Source organism: Melanotaenia boesemani, chromosome 6, assembly GCF_017639745.1.
Source record: "Melanotaenia boesemani isolate fMelBoe1 chromosome 6, fMelBoe1.pri, whole genome shotgun sequence".
Lineage (NCBI taxonomy): Eukaryota > Metazoa > Chordata > Actinopteri > Atheriniformes > Melanotaeniidae > Melanotaenia > Melanotaenia boesemani.
In genome coordinates this window covers 16,806,343-16,821,083 of record NC_055687.1, presented here as the reverse complement: position 1 = coordinate 16,821,083, position 14,741 = coordinate 16,806,343, and the positions used below count along the sequence as shown (strand labels likewise).

General features: G+C 39.0%; 1 protein-coding gene across 2 annotated transcripts in view; it reads left to right on the top strand.

The window, feature by feature from the left end:
• ephb6 (eph receptor B6) overlaps window positions 1–12,421 on the top strand; it is a 50,040-nt gene extending 37,619 nt beyond the window's left edge. For both annotated transcript variants that reach the window (XM_041988679.1, XM_041988680.1), the window contains 14 exons: window positions 2,505–2,660; window positions 2,951–3,222; window positions 3,625–3,706; window positions 4,365–4,489; window positions 5,476–5,638; window positions 6,603–6,717; window positions 6,801–6,856; window positions 7,869–7,985; window positions 8,072–8,319; window positions 8,437–8,655; window positions 8,903–9,052; window positions 9,722–9,906; window positions 10,017–10,175; window positions 11,574–12,421. In XM_041988679.1, the coding sequence (XP_041844613.1) occupies window positions 2,505–2,660; window positions 2,951–3,222; window positions 3,625–3,706; window positions 4,365–4,489; window positions 5,476–5,638; window positions 6,603–6,717; window positions 6,801–6,856; window positions 7,869–7,985; window positions 8,072–8,319; window positions 8,437–8,655; window positions 8,903–9,052; window positions 9,722–9,906; window positions 10,017–10,175; window positions 11,574–11,679 (2,153 nt within the window). In that variant the 3' untranslated portion in view covers window positions 11,680–12,421. The remainder of the gene's footprint in view (window positions 1–2,504; window positions 2,661–2,950; window positions 3,223–3,624; window positions 3,707–4,364; window positions 4,490–5,475; window positions 5,639–6,602; window positions 6,718–6,800; window positions 6,857–7,868; window positions 7,986–8,071; window positions 8,320–8,436; window positions 8,656–8,902; window positions 9,053–9,721; window positions 9,907–10,016; window positions 10,176–11,573) is intronic.
• The last annotated feature ends 2,320 nt before the right edge of the window (window positions 12,422–14,741 follow it).

Here is a 14,741-nt window from a genome sequence, read left to right as displayed (position 1 = left end):
TTGCTGGAGCTTGTATCGGCGGTGATGAGAGGCTTTGTAGCAAAGTCGTGTTTTATGTCAGAGCCGTAAGAGAACACATCCGGTAATGCACAGCTGGGACATAAATGATGAAAGAAGTTATATTCCCATCTCCTCCTCCTCTTGTGTCCTCCTAATGTTTCCCCCTTTCATTTTCCTCATTTTCAACTATCATCATATGCTTATGTACATAATCCCACTGTTCTTCTTATATCAGTCTTTGGTCATCCTCCTTTCTCTGATCTCTCAACACCCACTCTCCCCCCTCTGCATCCTTTTCCTCTCTTCACACCTGTTTGATATCTCAGTGAGCTCTCAGAAACAAGTGAGAACACAGAAAGCCTTTTATCTGTTCATTCCTCCCCTATTTCACATCTTGCCTTATTTTCTTTTTCCCCACACTGTCCCACCATCATCTGGTATACACACATGCAACCACACTCATTCGGCATGTCAAGCTTAAGACACACTACATGATCTTGACAAGGTTATATAAATAAGGTCAGACGTTCACTCCCACTGACCATAAGGACCAGACACACACACATCCTCTTTCATCCTCCATTCTAAAAAGCACTTCAAGGCTGTTTAAAAACATATGAGGAGATACTTCCTTTAAGCTGCTGATTCTGGTGGGATCAGGTGTGCCATTTACACACTGAATGTTACAAGAGCGCGTCTCAGCATGAGAATATAAGGTGCAAAAACTCTACATTTACCTTACAGACAAAGTGACCCTGTTTTGAAAGGTGCAACCTTTAGTGGACACTACTTTAGATGCTTGCACACACCCTCACACAGAGTGTAAAAATGGCAGCTGACCAACCTGGAGGCTGTAGAGTCAGTATTCTGGTAATCCTGCTTAGGACCAGCACTCGAGGTTCTGTCAGGCTGCAGCATGAGGTGATGCAGCAGCCGCATTGACCTACTGTAGGTGTTGTGCAGTCCTGAAGTAGACAGTAACAATTATTGCTTTTTATAAATTTGTACCCTAAACACACATCAGATCAGGACAACAACCTGCATATAAAGTATGTTGTTTATACGTGCGTTTATAGGTGACAGAAATTATACATGCAATTCAGTGTTTGAAAATTTAATAAAATCTGTTTAATATTTCAGTGAAAGTCATAATGCATTTATTAACTATAACTCATCCTTTCAGCATGTGTTTTACATTAATAGATCATTGATTAAAACACTATCCAAAAAAACGCCAGTAAGTGTGTTAATAAGCTTTGTCTATTGCTAAATGTATTTATTTTTTAAATATCCCCTTATTAGATTATTGAGGGTTTTTTTTGCCTTTTGTTAGATTATTAAATTATATATATGTATATATTACAAAAAATGTGTAAAACAGAAAAAAAGTGTAACATCACATTAAGTAGAAATGAAGTTTTTTTTTTTTTGGCTTTTTAAATACAAATTTTTGGATCTTGGCTATTTTGGCTATTTTGCTCAGTCTGGTGCAATGAGGGGGATGTCTAGCCCAAATGTTTCCAAATTGGACAAAGTCTGCCTGTCAGCTCCTTTAAAGCTCATAAAATTTCTAATTTGATGTTTTTTTACGTCAACAGAGGGGGTTACAGCTGAATGGAGCTGAACTGTTTTCAATCTGCTAAGTTGAGCTATAATGTGCAGTGTGTGAGAATGGCCTATCTTAATGAAGTGGCGACTGCTTTCTGTAAACGCAGGCCACTTCCTCTGTAAATGATAGTGCTGGACAAAGCTAACAACAAACAACAGACTACGCTGAACTTTTGAACCAAAGGGAACCACAAGCCAAGCTGAAATTGCCTCTGAACTCCAAACCAGTCACTGCTGGTTCAGTTCTGGACAAAAATGTCCAAATGAAAAACAGATTACATATACCGTAAGTATGTGGCTAATTTTGAGCTGACCTAGTCACAAACTATTTCCAGGCTAACCCTCCAGAAAAATAAAATCTGATATGAGGTGAACGGCTTCAATAGAGTCCATGTTTATATTTATCTTTTCTCTTTTTTTGACTAAATATCAATTAAATTATTACCACAAACTGAAATCTACATTAAAAGTTTGCAAAATAATCTTATCTGAAGGTTCACTTATTTGGTATCATTGAGTTTTCAGCTGCTATGTCATGGATATTAGGATGTACAGATTTTTTTAACTACATCAGTTCTTCAGTGACAGCTCATTAGAGATGACAAGGGCATGATACAGTTAAGAGCTCCAGAGCAAGTAAGTAAGAGTACCTAAGCTGCTGTTCTGACAACTCAACTTAGACTAACACTTTTCATATTTCTTTCAGCTTCAAACTGTTCTGACATATATAATTTACCTTATGGGGATTTTTTTTTATGACTCAGAACTTCAGGTGGGATCTTCATTTTTTCAGCATCTTATAGCTTAGACATCCTACAGTGTGATCCCTTTCACCATGTGATTCTACATGGTGAAAATACTCAACCATCTTTGTGCCTCTTATTGTCTCTTTGCAGCCTGTCCTGTGGGCTACTTCAAATCTCTTTCTGGCTCTGTTCCCTGCTCCGTGTGTCCATCCAACAGCAGAACCAGCCAGGAGGGATCGAGTGTGTGTGAATGTCGCAGCGGCTTTTATCGGGCGGCCAGTGATGCCAACTCTTCTTCCTGCACAAGTGAGCTTTGTGTGTTTGTTTATGCCCAGCTCTCTGGGACGTGTGCAAGAGACCCCAGTGGAGTTATTTGTCATTGACTCAAACTGTGAGAACAGAGATGCACAGTCACTGACCAAAATCTAGTTTCTATCATAAATAATTGAATCTTTAAATATCACCAAGAGAAAAAATACTTAAAAGTATTAAAAAAGTATTAAGCTACTCAAATGACCTCATTATGTAAGTGTCCACTGCTTAAAATATAGATGTCAAACCCCAACCATTCTCTATATCTTTCTGGTTCTCCTCAGCTCCTCCATCTGCTCCAGTCTCTTTGACCTGGGAGTACGAGAGTGGAGATGGTGGGGTGTCGTTAAGGTGGCGCCCTCCAGTGGACATGGGAGGTCGCAGTGAGGTGTGGTATGGGGTGGTTTGTCGAATCTGCCCTTCACCCACTTTCACCAACCCGGCTGCTTGCTCCTGGTGTGGAGAGGGTGTCACCTTCAGCCCCTCCCAGACCAACCTGAAACAAACCAAAGTCACCCTCAACAACCTACTAACCAGGGTCACATATCTCATACAGGTGCGGCGGAATAACCATAATCTTGTGGTAAAAAGTATAAAACTGTGGATTTGGAGTAATAGCTGCTTTGAACTTCATGCTTTGTTATTGGATTCCTGTTAGGGCCTATCAATGAAAGCAGACATTTCTCTGAATGGTGAAGTATTTTTATCATTTGCAGGGGGGGCGGGGGGCTAGAACATCTGTGCTGTATTACTACATAAGTTCCACATCAGCAAATATACACATTTATAATTTAGCCTGGCATGGCTCAACTAAATCATATCTCATTTTTTATTCATAATGGCCAGATGTTTCCCATTTACCAGTATATGTTGGCCTGCCATGGGAAATTCTCTTTTTGTCTTTGTTTCTCATCCAAATGTAAAAAAAAAAAGTCACAGTTATGTTTGTTGTTGGCAGGTGCAAGCCATGAATGAGGTGTCAGCTTTGAGTCCTTTTCCAGCTCGATACACAAGCATCAATTTCACCACCAGCCAGTCAGGTGAGAATGGGACAGAAAGGATGAAAATATGAGATGAAAGAGGAGGGGATGCTCTAATGGGCATCCCTTCCTCTTTCATGATGATGATGATGATTGTGTGGATACTGTGTGTGCGTGTCTGTGTGGGGGTTCTTTTCCCACTCTCCTTTCGGTCTCTCAGCTCCATCTTTTCTTTTCGCGCTCTTTGGACAGGAGGTTGCTCGAGGTTACAGTATCCTGTCAGATCTCATTATATTCACAGTAAAGGAAGAAAGGAACGAATGAGAGATAGGAAGACAAAGAGACAGACAAAAAGAGAGATCAAAGTAAAAGTGGGGAGAGGAGAGGAGAATTGGGCATTGTGCAGTCCAAGTGCACCATTACACAGCTTTCCAAGAAACCAATCACGATTAAGTAGAGTTTCAGTTAGTCAAATTCTATAAAATCTCTGTGTGCTCCCAGAGTTTATTGATTAAATGAATGGAATGTCCCCTTTAACTGAACTGTCCAGCCAGCACTTTGACTGTAATGAGATCCGGCTTGGTGCTCCATAAAACTTACTTTCAGGCTATACTAAACATCCCCTGAAGCTACTGTAACACTGCCCCCATGTGGTTAATGTCACTTCAGTACATTATGAAATAGGTTTGGCTGATCATCCATCTCTTGTCTCTCACAGTTCCCAGTACAGTTCCAATGATGCACCAGTTGAGCCGTGCTCCAGACTCCATCACTCTCTCATGGCCTCAGCCAGACAGACCCAACGGAGACATCCTGGAGTACCAACTCAGATACTATGATAAGGCATGCACACACACACACACACACACACACATGTTTTGCTAAACATATTTGTCATGCTTGTACTCTTAAAATGAAATGAACAGATTCATAATCAGGTTTACTTGTAGGAGATATTATGTCCTTTTTCACAAGTGGAAACATTTTCCTGAGGTCTTTATGAAATATTTCCAACATTCCTTGGTCAAAGTTCAATGGTTAGAATTAAAACTTTTCCTTTTCATTTTTTTTTATTTTAAAGCTCTTTTCCTTTAACTCATTTTAGGGTCTGCAGAGATCAGACACTGACCCCTAATCTCCACCCCTCTTCCAAGGGGTGTGTTTTAACTGAGATGTGTCCACAAACCGGATCCAAATTGAAAGAGCATACCTACCCTGAAAGCTAATTCTAACACTACCAGCAAACCAAGCTCATCTTGTCACAAGTTCTCTGTTAAACTGGCCCAGGTTGTTAAATGCCAGAAACACAGATAAGAAGGCTAAAGATGGACCAGCAGGTAGCTTGTTTGTGTTTCTTATTCTGGAGGGAGGTACATTTATATAGACTGCAAATCCAAGTTTCCTATTTCTGATTGGGGGGGGGGGATAAGGAACACCAATTAGAAATTGTATTTGCTCATCTAAATATAAAACATCAAACAAATCACCGATTAGCTCCTATTAGCTTCTTTCTTAAGTGAACAACTGGTTCCTTATGAGAATTTGCAAATAGCAAAAGAATGAGAATGCTGCATTCACTGAAGTACAGTGAATGCAGCATGACTTCAACTTGAAGTGTGAAGGAGACAAAAGTGAGGAGGATGGAGAACACTGCTCTGATGTCACATTTTCATATCAAGGGGACCCCAAACAAACTGACAGGGTTGGGTTTTTCTCTAGTGTTTGGCTTGAAAGTAACTTCAGTAACCCAAACATGTGCTCGCAAGCACATAGAAAAGTTATGTTTTCTTAATATGCCCTCTTTAAAGTTTTTCATTGTTGTCCTTCAGGGTTCAGATGTGGACAGCGCTTTGAATATGTACAGCGAAACCAACACAGTGACCATCAACTCTCTGATTCCCGGATCCATCTACGCCTTCCAGATCAGAGCTCGAAATGAACGAGGCTATGGCCCTTACAGTAACACTGTCTACTTCACAACGCTACCTCTGGGTACAACACATTTGTGACATGCAAATAAACTGGTGAAATTTACCATAATTAGAGCAAGAAGGCTTTTAGAACTGAAATGAAAGTTTGTTTAAGAGAATAAGAATAAACTCTTAAATAAGTCATTAACTAAAAAGAACATGACAGAGAGACTGGAACAAGTGTAAAAGCACATTTTAAACCAAGTCAGAGTGGATTTTAATGTTATCTGTTCAAAACATTGCATTAAACACATCTCAAAAGCACCAGAGCAACTCTTTCAGCTGAGCGTTCATGAGCTGTTTTTGTATTTAATCTTCTTTGTTGCTTAAATGGAAATGTGTGTTGGCACGTTTGCATCCTCTCTTCAGTAGCTGATGCTGAATCTTACAGGACAAAGTGACGCCATCTGTGATGAGTCTGACTGGTGGAGAGAGTTGGTTTAAAGCACACAACACTTGGCTGAAAGGGGGCATTTGATTATGCTGAAATGCTCATTGTTTGTCACGATATTCATATTGTCACCGTGAAAGTACTCCTATATTTAGTTATTAGTTATGTCCATCATCTAATTTATAATTTATCTTTGATTATTTAGGTTAAATTTCTTAAAATTTACCCCTGCATCCAGCACAATTCAGATTCTATCACTACAACTTTCAAGACAATGCAAGCACTCATTTTTGTTCACTTTTTATTGTAACCTGTAAGCTGAATAATAGAATAAACTAGCACTAAAATTAAAAAGAAGAGGACTTCATTTAACAAATCATATTATGCCTTATATGATGCATTTAAGCAGCATATATAAGGAAAGGTAGTGTTAAAAAGAACTCTGGTAAGAGTTTAAGTAAATTTACTGTGCAAATTGCTTTATAGTATGATATTCAATAGTACATTGAATTAATGATTTTATATAAATATTTTCTAGAAACAACTAAGGAGTTTGAGATGATGTGTGTGATGACCATCTTTGACTCTCCTGCAGAAGAGCACTCACAGCAAATCCAGAATCGTCTTCCTCTGCTGGTGGGCTCGGTGATGGGTGGGGCAGCATTTCTTCTTGTTGTGGCAGCAATTGTGGTCGTGGTTGTGTTTCGCAGGTAGGCTTTTAAATCATACGTATGATCTTTGTTTAAAGTGTTATTATAATGTGCAAGTTCCCACTTTTTATTTCACATGACAGCAAGAGGAGAGAGAGTCCGTACAGTGACAGACTTCAGCGGTACATTAGTAACAGGGGTGAGTATATTGGCTGTTTTTTACTTTTGTTTGAATTAAGGTAATAGAATAGCGTTGTTTTTATGTAATTAAAATGGATATTTGTTTTGTGCAAAAAAGGCTACATATAACTGTTTTGTAACAAAACAGACAATTGGTGTTTTTTTTTATTTTGGTAGAAATTAAAATTGTGTAGGGTGTTTTGTATGATTAAAACAATAGATGTTTAAATGAAACTAATTATTTCACATACAAAAGAGAGGAAATACCATATATATATATATATATATATACACACATATATTATGTACATTAAGCTACAAGGTCACGGGGCATTTGGACCTTTGTCAAAATGATGATGTATTGCAGAAACAAAGCAACAAAATAAGACATAAGATGTCAGGAAATAATCAAAATCAAAAATGTACAATATCAAAAACTGTGTCACAAAATAAGTACAAAGAGATGGAAAGTCAACTCAGTTGATTAGGAAATTACTTTAAAGAATTAATTAGTCAAAATTCAGACCAATGAGACACAATATTACCAAAATTAGACCTTCAGCAGTCAAACGCATTTCTAAAATGAACACAAAGAGTAAATGAATGTCAAGAAATGAGTAGTGTAAATAAAATGAGGCAAAAAGTGTGATGCAAAATGACAAAAAACAGACAAAATGTTAAAGAAATAAAAGAAAAACAAGAAAAAATATGCAAAATGACCAAATCAACAAACAAGATGAACAAAAAACAAACTCATACAAAATCCCTTCAACAGCTTTTAGTTGTATCTGCACAATTTGAGATTGTTTTGTCCCTTTTAGTCGGGGTGTTTTACTCCTCTATGGTAAAAGTAAGAGGGTGTTTAACATGTCAGTTTTATCTTATTTCATCTGTGGCTCCATTTTTTTCTTATGAATATGAAACTGATATTTATCAATATATTGTTTTTGTAATAAATATGTAATTAAATGTGAAAGCTGAAGAGCTCCAAAAGCCCAGAATTTGCTCCAAAGAATTGATTTGATTTCCAGGTGGCGTAAAGTATTATGTGGACCCATCTACATATGAGGACCCCAGTGAGGCCGTCAAAGAATTTGCCCGTGAGATAGATCCCACTCACCTCAAGATTGAGGAGGTGATTGGTGCAGGTAGGCCTGATATTCTCTTTTCTCTTTTGGTAGTCACGTGAAAACTGTCAACAGTTTTAACAGGTTTCACTTCCTCTCCGGTACAGCCCAGTTCGGTGAGGTTTCTCGTGGCCGTTACCGTCCTGTTGGCCGCAGGGAAGTGCTGGTTGCGGTGAAGACTCTACGCTGGGGGGCATCTGAAAGAGAGAGGGGGATGTTCCTCAGTGAAGCAGGTGTTCTGGGACAATTTGACCATCCCAATGTGCTGAAGTTAGAGGGTGTTGTTACTCGAATCCCCCCAGAAAGGATCATCACTGAGTTCATGGAGAATGGCCCCCTTGATGCCTTCCTCAGGGTGAGAGAACATCACACTGTCGTTTTCTTGTTTGACATGCACTTGATGATTGCATCATGTAACACCCCATTGTAACTACAACGTTCAATTCTGCTTCCTCCATCCTGCTGTCTACAGGAGAATGAAGGCCAGTTTAGTGTCCTTCAGCTTGTTGGGATGCTCAGGGGAGTCGGTGCAGGGATGCGTTACCTCTCTGAGAGGAATTTTGTCCACCGAGACCTGGCCGCCAGAAACGTGTTGGTCAACTCCAACTTGGTCTGCAAAGTTTCTGATTTTGGCCTCTCCAGACTCATGAGGGGCCTGGACCACAACATACCTACATACACTGCCTCTCTAGTAGGTTCTCAGATGTGGAGCTCCTTTGTTTTTTTTTTTTTTGTTTGTTTGTTTTTTTCAATTCAACTTTATTTGTATAGCACCACTTTACAATTATGTCATCTCAGTGCACTTTAAAGACTAATTCAATCAAATCGTAATAAATAATGGCCTAGTTAAGGCTCCATCACAGCTGGAGCTTCTTTGACCACAGCTTCAAGGTCTTTTAAAAACATAGAAGTGTCTATATGCATTTGTCCTCCATTAGGGCAGTAAGATTCCTGTGAGGTGGACAGCACCAGAGGCTTTCCAGCATCGCAAGTTCAGCTCAGTCAGTGATGTGTGGAGCTTTGGCATACTGATGTGGGAAGTGATGTCGTATGGAGAGCGTCCATACTGGGACATGAGCAATCAAGAGGTAAACAAAAACATTACCAGAGCAGGAGAATTTATATTCAGTAAGTGAGTTCTACATTTGCACTTAAATCCTGAAGCACAGATTTCTGTTAGTTTAATAGAGTGTGATAATGTCCTTGAGCACCTTCACCTTGAGGTGTAGGTGTTATTTGCCAGTCATAAGGGCATTTGTTTGATCTTTTTGTCCTATCTCTTCTTGCCATCTCTAGTACCATCAGCTTCTGAGCAAAGGATGTATGGAAAACATTTTTAATTATGTAATAGGTAATATGTTCCACCTGCCAAGATAATGCTAAAATGGTATTTTTGAAAGAGAGTGAAATAATAAGATATAACTTTAAACTTTAATATATATATATCTATATATATATAGATATATATATATTCCTATGTAGTCATGTAGTCTAAAGAAGTACTGTAAAACTGTTACATAGGTGAGTAACTTACTGTAGCTTAAAATCTACATTATGCTGCAGTACTTGATTAAACACACTCTAAATCTTGCATATTTTAATAGTTCTTTAAATGTCAAACAGCTGATATCTACATAATGTTCTCTCAGTCACTCTAATAAGCCCTTAGTGATCAGTGGCCTTTTATGGAAGTGAGTCACACAAGACTCCTTGAACCATATGTACTACTTTTCTGATGCTTTCCTCTCTGTTGTCAGGTGATGAAGGCAGTTGCAGATCAGTACCGGCTCCCGGCCCCCCACAACTGCCCCCCTGCCCTCCACTCTCTGATGCTTCAGTGCTGGCAAGCAGAACGAGGGGACCGGCCAGGCTTCGACTCACTCCTATCCTCTTTGGATCGTCTCATCAGGCACCCTGCCTCCCTCAAGGCGGAGCCGACTCGGTGAGCTGGCAGCTTCTGCAAACACTGCTACAAAACACATTTCAGGCAGCAGGTGACGGAAATTTTGCTCCAGCTATGAATTCTCGTGCTCTCGTTTTTGACATTTACAGAAGCTGCTCCCAGCCACTGCTCAGTCCCACCCCCACAGACTTATCGTCAGTGGCAACGGTCAGTGATTGGCTGAAGGCGCTGAGGATGGAGAGATATCAGGATGAGTTCGATCGAGCGCACCTGGACACATTAGACAGAGTTAGCAGACTCACTATGGAGTGAGTATACAATAAATTATTGTAATTTTAGAGTGTTGTGTTTTTTATCTTTTTTAAAAGAAATACAACCCCATTTACATAAAAGTTGGGAAGACTTCTGAAATGCAAAACTTAAATCAACAATTTAGTGTCTCTTCACTGACAAAATTCACTGTATTTAGAAAATTTTTTAAAAAATCTAGAATTTGATGCCAGCAACACACTAAAACAAAAGTCGGGATAGAGTAATGTTCATAATTGTTTTATATCACCATTCTATTTTATTGTTTAATTTTTAATACGCAAGCTGCACAGTAGTCCATAGCTTTTGTTGTCTGACTCGCCTCTTCAAGATGTGTCATATATTATTAATAAGAAACAGACCTGGATATCAGGCAGGCTCATTTAAAAAAAAATCTAAATTATGAAGCTGCACTGTTGGAAATCATGTAGGATAACTTGTTGAATAACTGCGGACATCCTGGGAAGAGACTTCATCTTGATGGTGGCATTTGTCTTTGTAAAAAATCCCAGTACTTGCCTCTGTATCAGAGCAATAAAAAAATATTTCAAAAAAAGTTATCAATGCCATGGGCACTGTTCTGACAGAATACATGTCCACTGTTTTTCTGTCCATCTGAGACTACCTCACAGAACTCCACAGTTTCAGTTTACATTTCTAAAGCCACTGAGAGAAAATGAATATCCAAGGCACTCCTGAGGCCATGTGCCTATACAAGTCATGGCAGCACAGTTTCTGGTGCAGTGTACTAAAAGGTCATACACATCCTGCAGTGGTTTTCATCCTTGACCTTTATACATTTAGCAAGACTCCCTGAGCCATTACACAACATAATGCACTGTAGACATAAAAAAACAACGTTCCTTGAAATATTGCCCTGACAGCTATATTTTGAACTGACTGACAGTTCTTTTAAGTTTGGAACAAAAAAGGTAAACTACAGCCCAGTGTTGCTTGGAAAGACTGAGCCTTTGGTGGATGCTCCGTTTGTACCCACTCCTTTTATACCCAATCCTGGCACCCTCACCTGTCATTAATTGACCAACTGATTGTAAAATCTTCCAAAACAATTTTTTTTTCCACTGAAAAATATTTCTTACCTATGTGTGTCTGCGAAATTAACATTTACTGACTTAAATGACAGATTTAAGATATTGTAACATTCAAAGATTTTTCCCAACTTTTCTAGAAATGAAGATTGTGATTCACAAATGTAAATATTTGCCTCATTAACTTCACATTGCATGTGCTTGTATCTTAGGACACCATGAAAATCACTAGTTGTACATGGAAATCTGCTTAAGAACAACCTTTCACTACATACAACCATGAAACTATTTTGTGTTGCTTCACATAAAGTGCCTGTTACCTGAAGTGTTACCTGAACTCTCCCGTAGAGATGTGCAGCATCTTGGCGTGAACCTGCTGGGACACCAGAGGAAGATCGTCAGCGCAGCCCAGCAGCTCAGGGCCCATCTGACACAGGGACAGGTGGAGGTCTGAAATCCACCCGCACCACAACCTGTCCCAGGGATTTCCAAGGTTTTCATAACCCTCTGCTCGCTGGGTCTGGTTTCTGCAACATTTATTTTTAAGGAGCACATTTTAAGCCAAATCAAATGTAGAATCAACTTACGGTGCCACGTTGCACTGTTTATTCTTATAATTTTGACACTACAACCTGACGGGCTGAAGAAAAGGGGCTCCTGACCAGTCACTTGAAATGCATTACAGAAGAGAGGTGCACCATGGGAGCTGCAGTCCAAGTCAAAGTGAGGTTAGAACACTGCTGAAGAGGACTTCAAATATTTTGTTATGTTACTTTTGAACTATAGTTCACTTTATTGTAGTTTGCCTTCCTCTCTCCTCACTTATCTGCAGGCTATCCCCCATCCTCTCTTCCACTATTTTTTCCATGTAACTTTTCAATTTCCCCATCCTCACTCAGTTTGATAAAACTTGTAAAAAATATATTTTTTGTCTAAATGCTCAAAGAGCTTTTCTCACAAAGAATTGCGTTAAGACAATCAAAGCCTTCTTCTAATGTTTTTAGTTATTTGTAAAATTATATAACTTCCTTTTTAATTAAACTGCCAAATTGCCAAGCAGCCTGTGGTGATCTAATGAGGTCTTTCCATTTGTTTTCAGATAAATGTAGTTTCTGTAGTATTAAAGTAAAATTGTTAAAAAAAAAACAACAATCCAAAGTCAGTGGTGCAAACTCTGAGGTGGGACATCAGTCACTGTCATAAAACTGGGATATTCAAACAAAAATATCCTTTTAATAAAACTGTAAGCCATATTTTGTCCATTTCTAAAAGGCATATCCAGGGTCTACAAGCAACCCTGTTTGTACTACTCACCACAACTCAGTGACAACAGAGCTCCCATACTGTAAAATTTCACCTCAGCTGCAAACACAAACTTCAATCTGTGACAAAAGCCGACAGCACTCACTTTTAATTGTACATTTCTCACTTCACATCTTTTTGTTCAATTGCCTGAAAGACACTGAGTCATTGAAGCATTGTGAATGTGTGAAATGGGAAATATTGACAAAATCGGATCAGATTTACACTTGAACAAAGTGTAATGCTGTGGAAGTATGTACCTGTGTGTCTGTGTGTTCATGAGGTTGTATTGATGTGTATATGAGGAATATGCTGTACATGACGCTGTGTGTAAGTGTGCGTATGTGTGTGTTTGAGACAAGTGTGTCAGGCTACACACATTACTAGCTGTTTACTTGTATGAGTATTCACCACTATTCAGTAAATGTGCAAATTTGTAAAATAAATATGATTTTATTTAAAAAAAATTGCTTGAGTCTTGTTATTCTAATTACAATGTCATGTAATTAGCCTATAAAACGTGTCCAAAAAGCTGAGACATGATGTAATGTTGGATAAATTCAAAGACAGGTACATGTTACTAGAAACATTTCTCTGTCATCATTTCTATGTATTGCATAATTTTTCAATAACATTTGATGGATGATTTGCTGATCCTTGCATTCTGTTATCTATTACCATTTCACGCTGTATCTAATTTTGTTTCTCTTTTTTTCTAAGAAAACATTCACCTTGATACACGTTCACCTTCATGGCCTTAGAGAGCGAACTTCAGTTTCTACAGATCAGCAAGTTTCTGCAAAATCACTGTTTGGGATCTGCTGTGATCAGCAACGGGTTTAGGATGACACCAGTATCGCACATCACCTATAACTGCTGATATCACAGCAGATCTGGACCGAAAACAAAACCACACACACATTTTTAAAAAAAAAACTTACCACAGATACTTGATGGTATTATTCTATCAGTGTGCTCCAGTTTTTTTCTTTACTGTTGCAGTGCAGTAACTCGTCTGTAAGTCAACCCTGTGTCCAGCCTGTGGCCTATGTATTCTAAATGACAGACCTTGTCATGACCTGATCATACTGAGAAATCTGTAGATTTTTGTTGTTGCTGCTGTTTGTTTCATTCCATCTTTACACCACATATGTATTTAGCAAAATATTACATTTGAATTAACAGAATCTAATTTTCTGACATGGCCCAGAGTGGGCATCATCCAACTAGTAGTTTGCTCCTCAGCCCGTCTGCAGGTCAAAGTTTCCGTGCATTGATGTACTCACTAGTGTGAGTTTAGAGAGAAAACAGCTGTGTATACGGAGTGCTGGCTGTATTGTGAAGTTTGGACTTTACTCGACTTCTGAAGGTATGTGTATCTGACACCGCTGCCTTTAGCAGCAGGTTCTATAAATTCTGTGGTGGGGCCTACATGAATCAGACTTGTTTTCCAGAACATCCCACAGATACTTGATTAGACATTGACCCAGGGAGTTTGGAGTCCAAATCAACATTTCAAACCATTCTTCAATGATTTTTACAAAACAGCAGATCACCATATCCTGCTGAAAGAGACCATTACCATCAAGGAATGCATATTTTATATTTCATATTTCATGTTTTTTTTTTTTTTATCAGCAATGATGATTAGGTCAGTGGTACGTGTCAATGTGACATCAACATAAATGGCAGTACCCATTTCAAGCAGAACATTGTCCCAGGCATCACACTGTGCCCACCGATTAACTCCTACCCATAATGCACCTTGGTGTACCATTTACACAAATAATCTGGCCATCCACATGATGTACAAGAAGATGTGATTCATGAGACCAGGTTGTCTTCCTCCATTGCTCTGGGATCCAGCTCTGATGCTCAAATGCCCACTGTAGGTACAATTAGAGGACACTGCTCAGCATGGACACCACAAGCAGTCTGTGGCTTCACAGCCTCATGCACAGCAAACTGTAAAGCAATCTGTGTTCAGACACCTTTCTATTGGAACCAGAATTAACATTTAAAGAAATGTCAGTGACAGCAGCTCTTCTGTTCGATGGAAGGAGCCATTCTTGGAGCCAGTCTTCATTCCTCACATGTATCAGTGAGCCTTGGCTCTCCACTAACCTCCTTTGGTAAGTCCTGACCTCCTCAGACTGAAAACATCTAAAACATCATTCAGTTTTCTTATGGTGTTAAATAAAAAGCAGACAGATT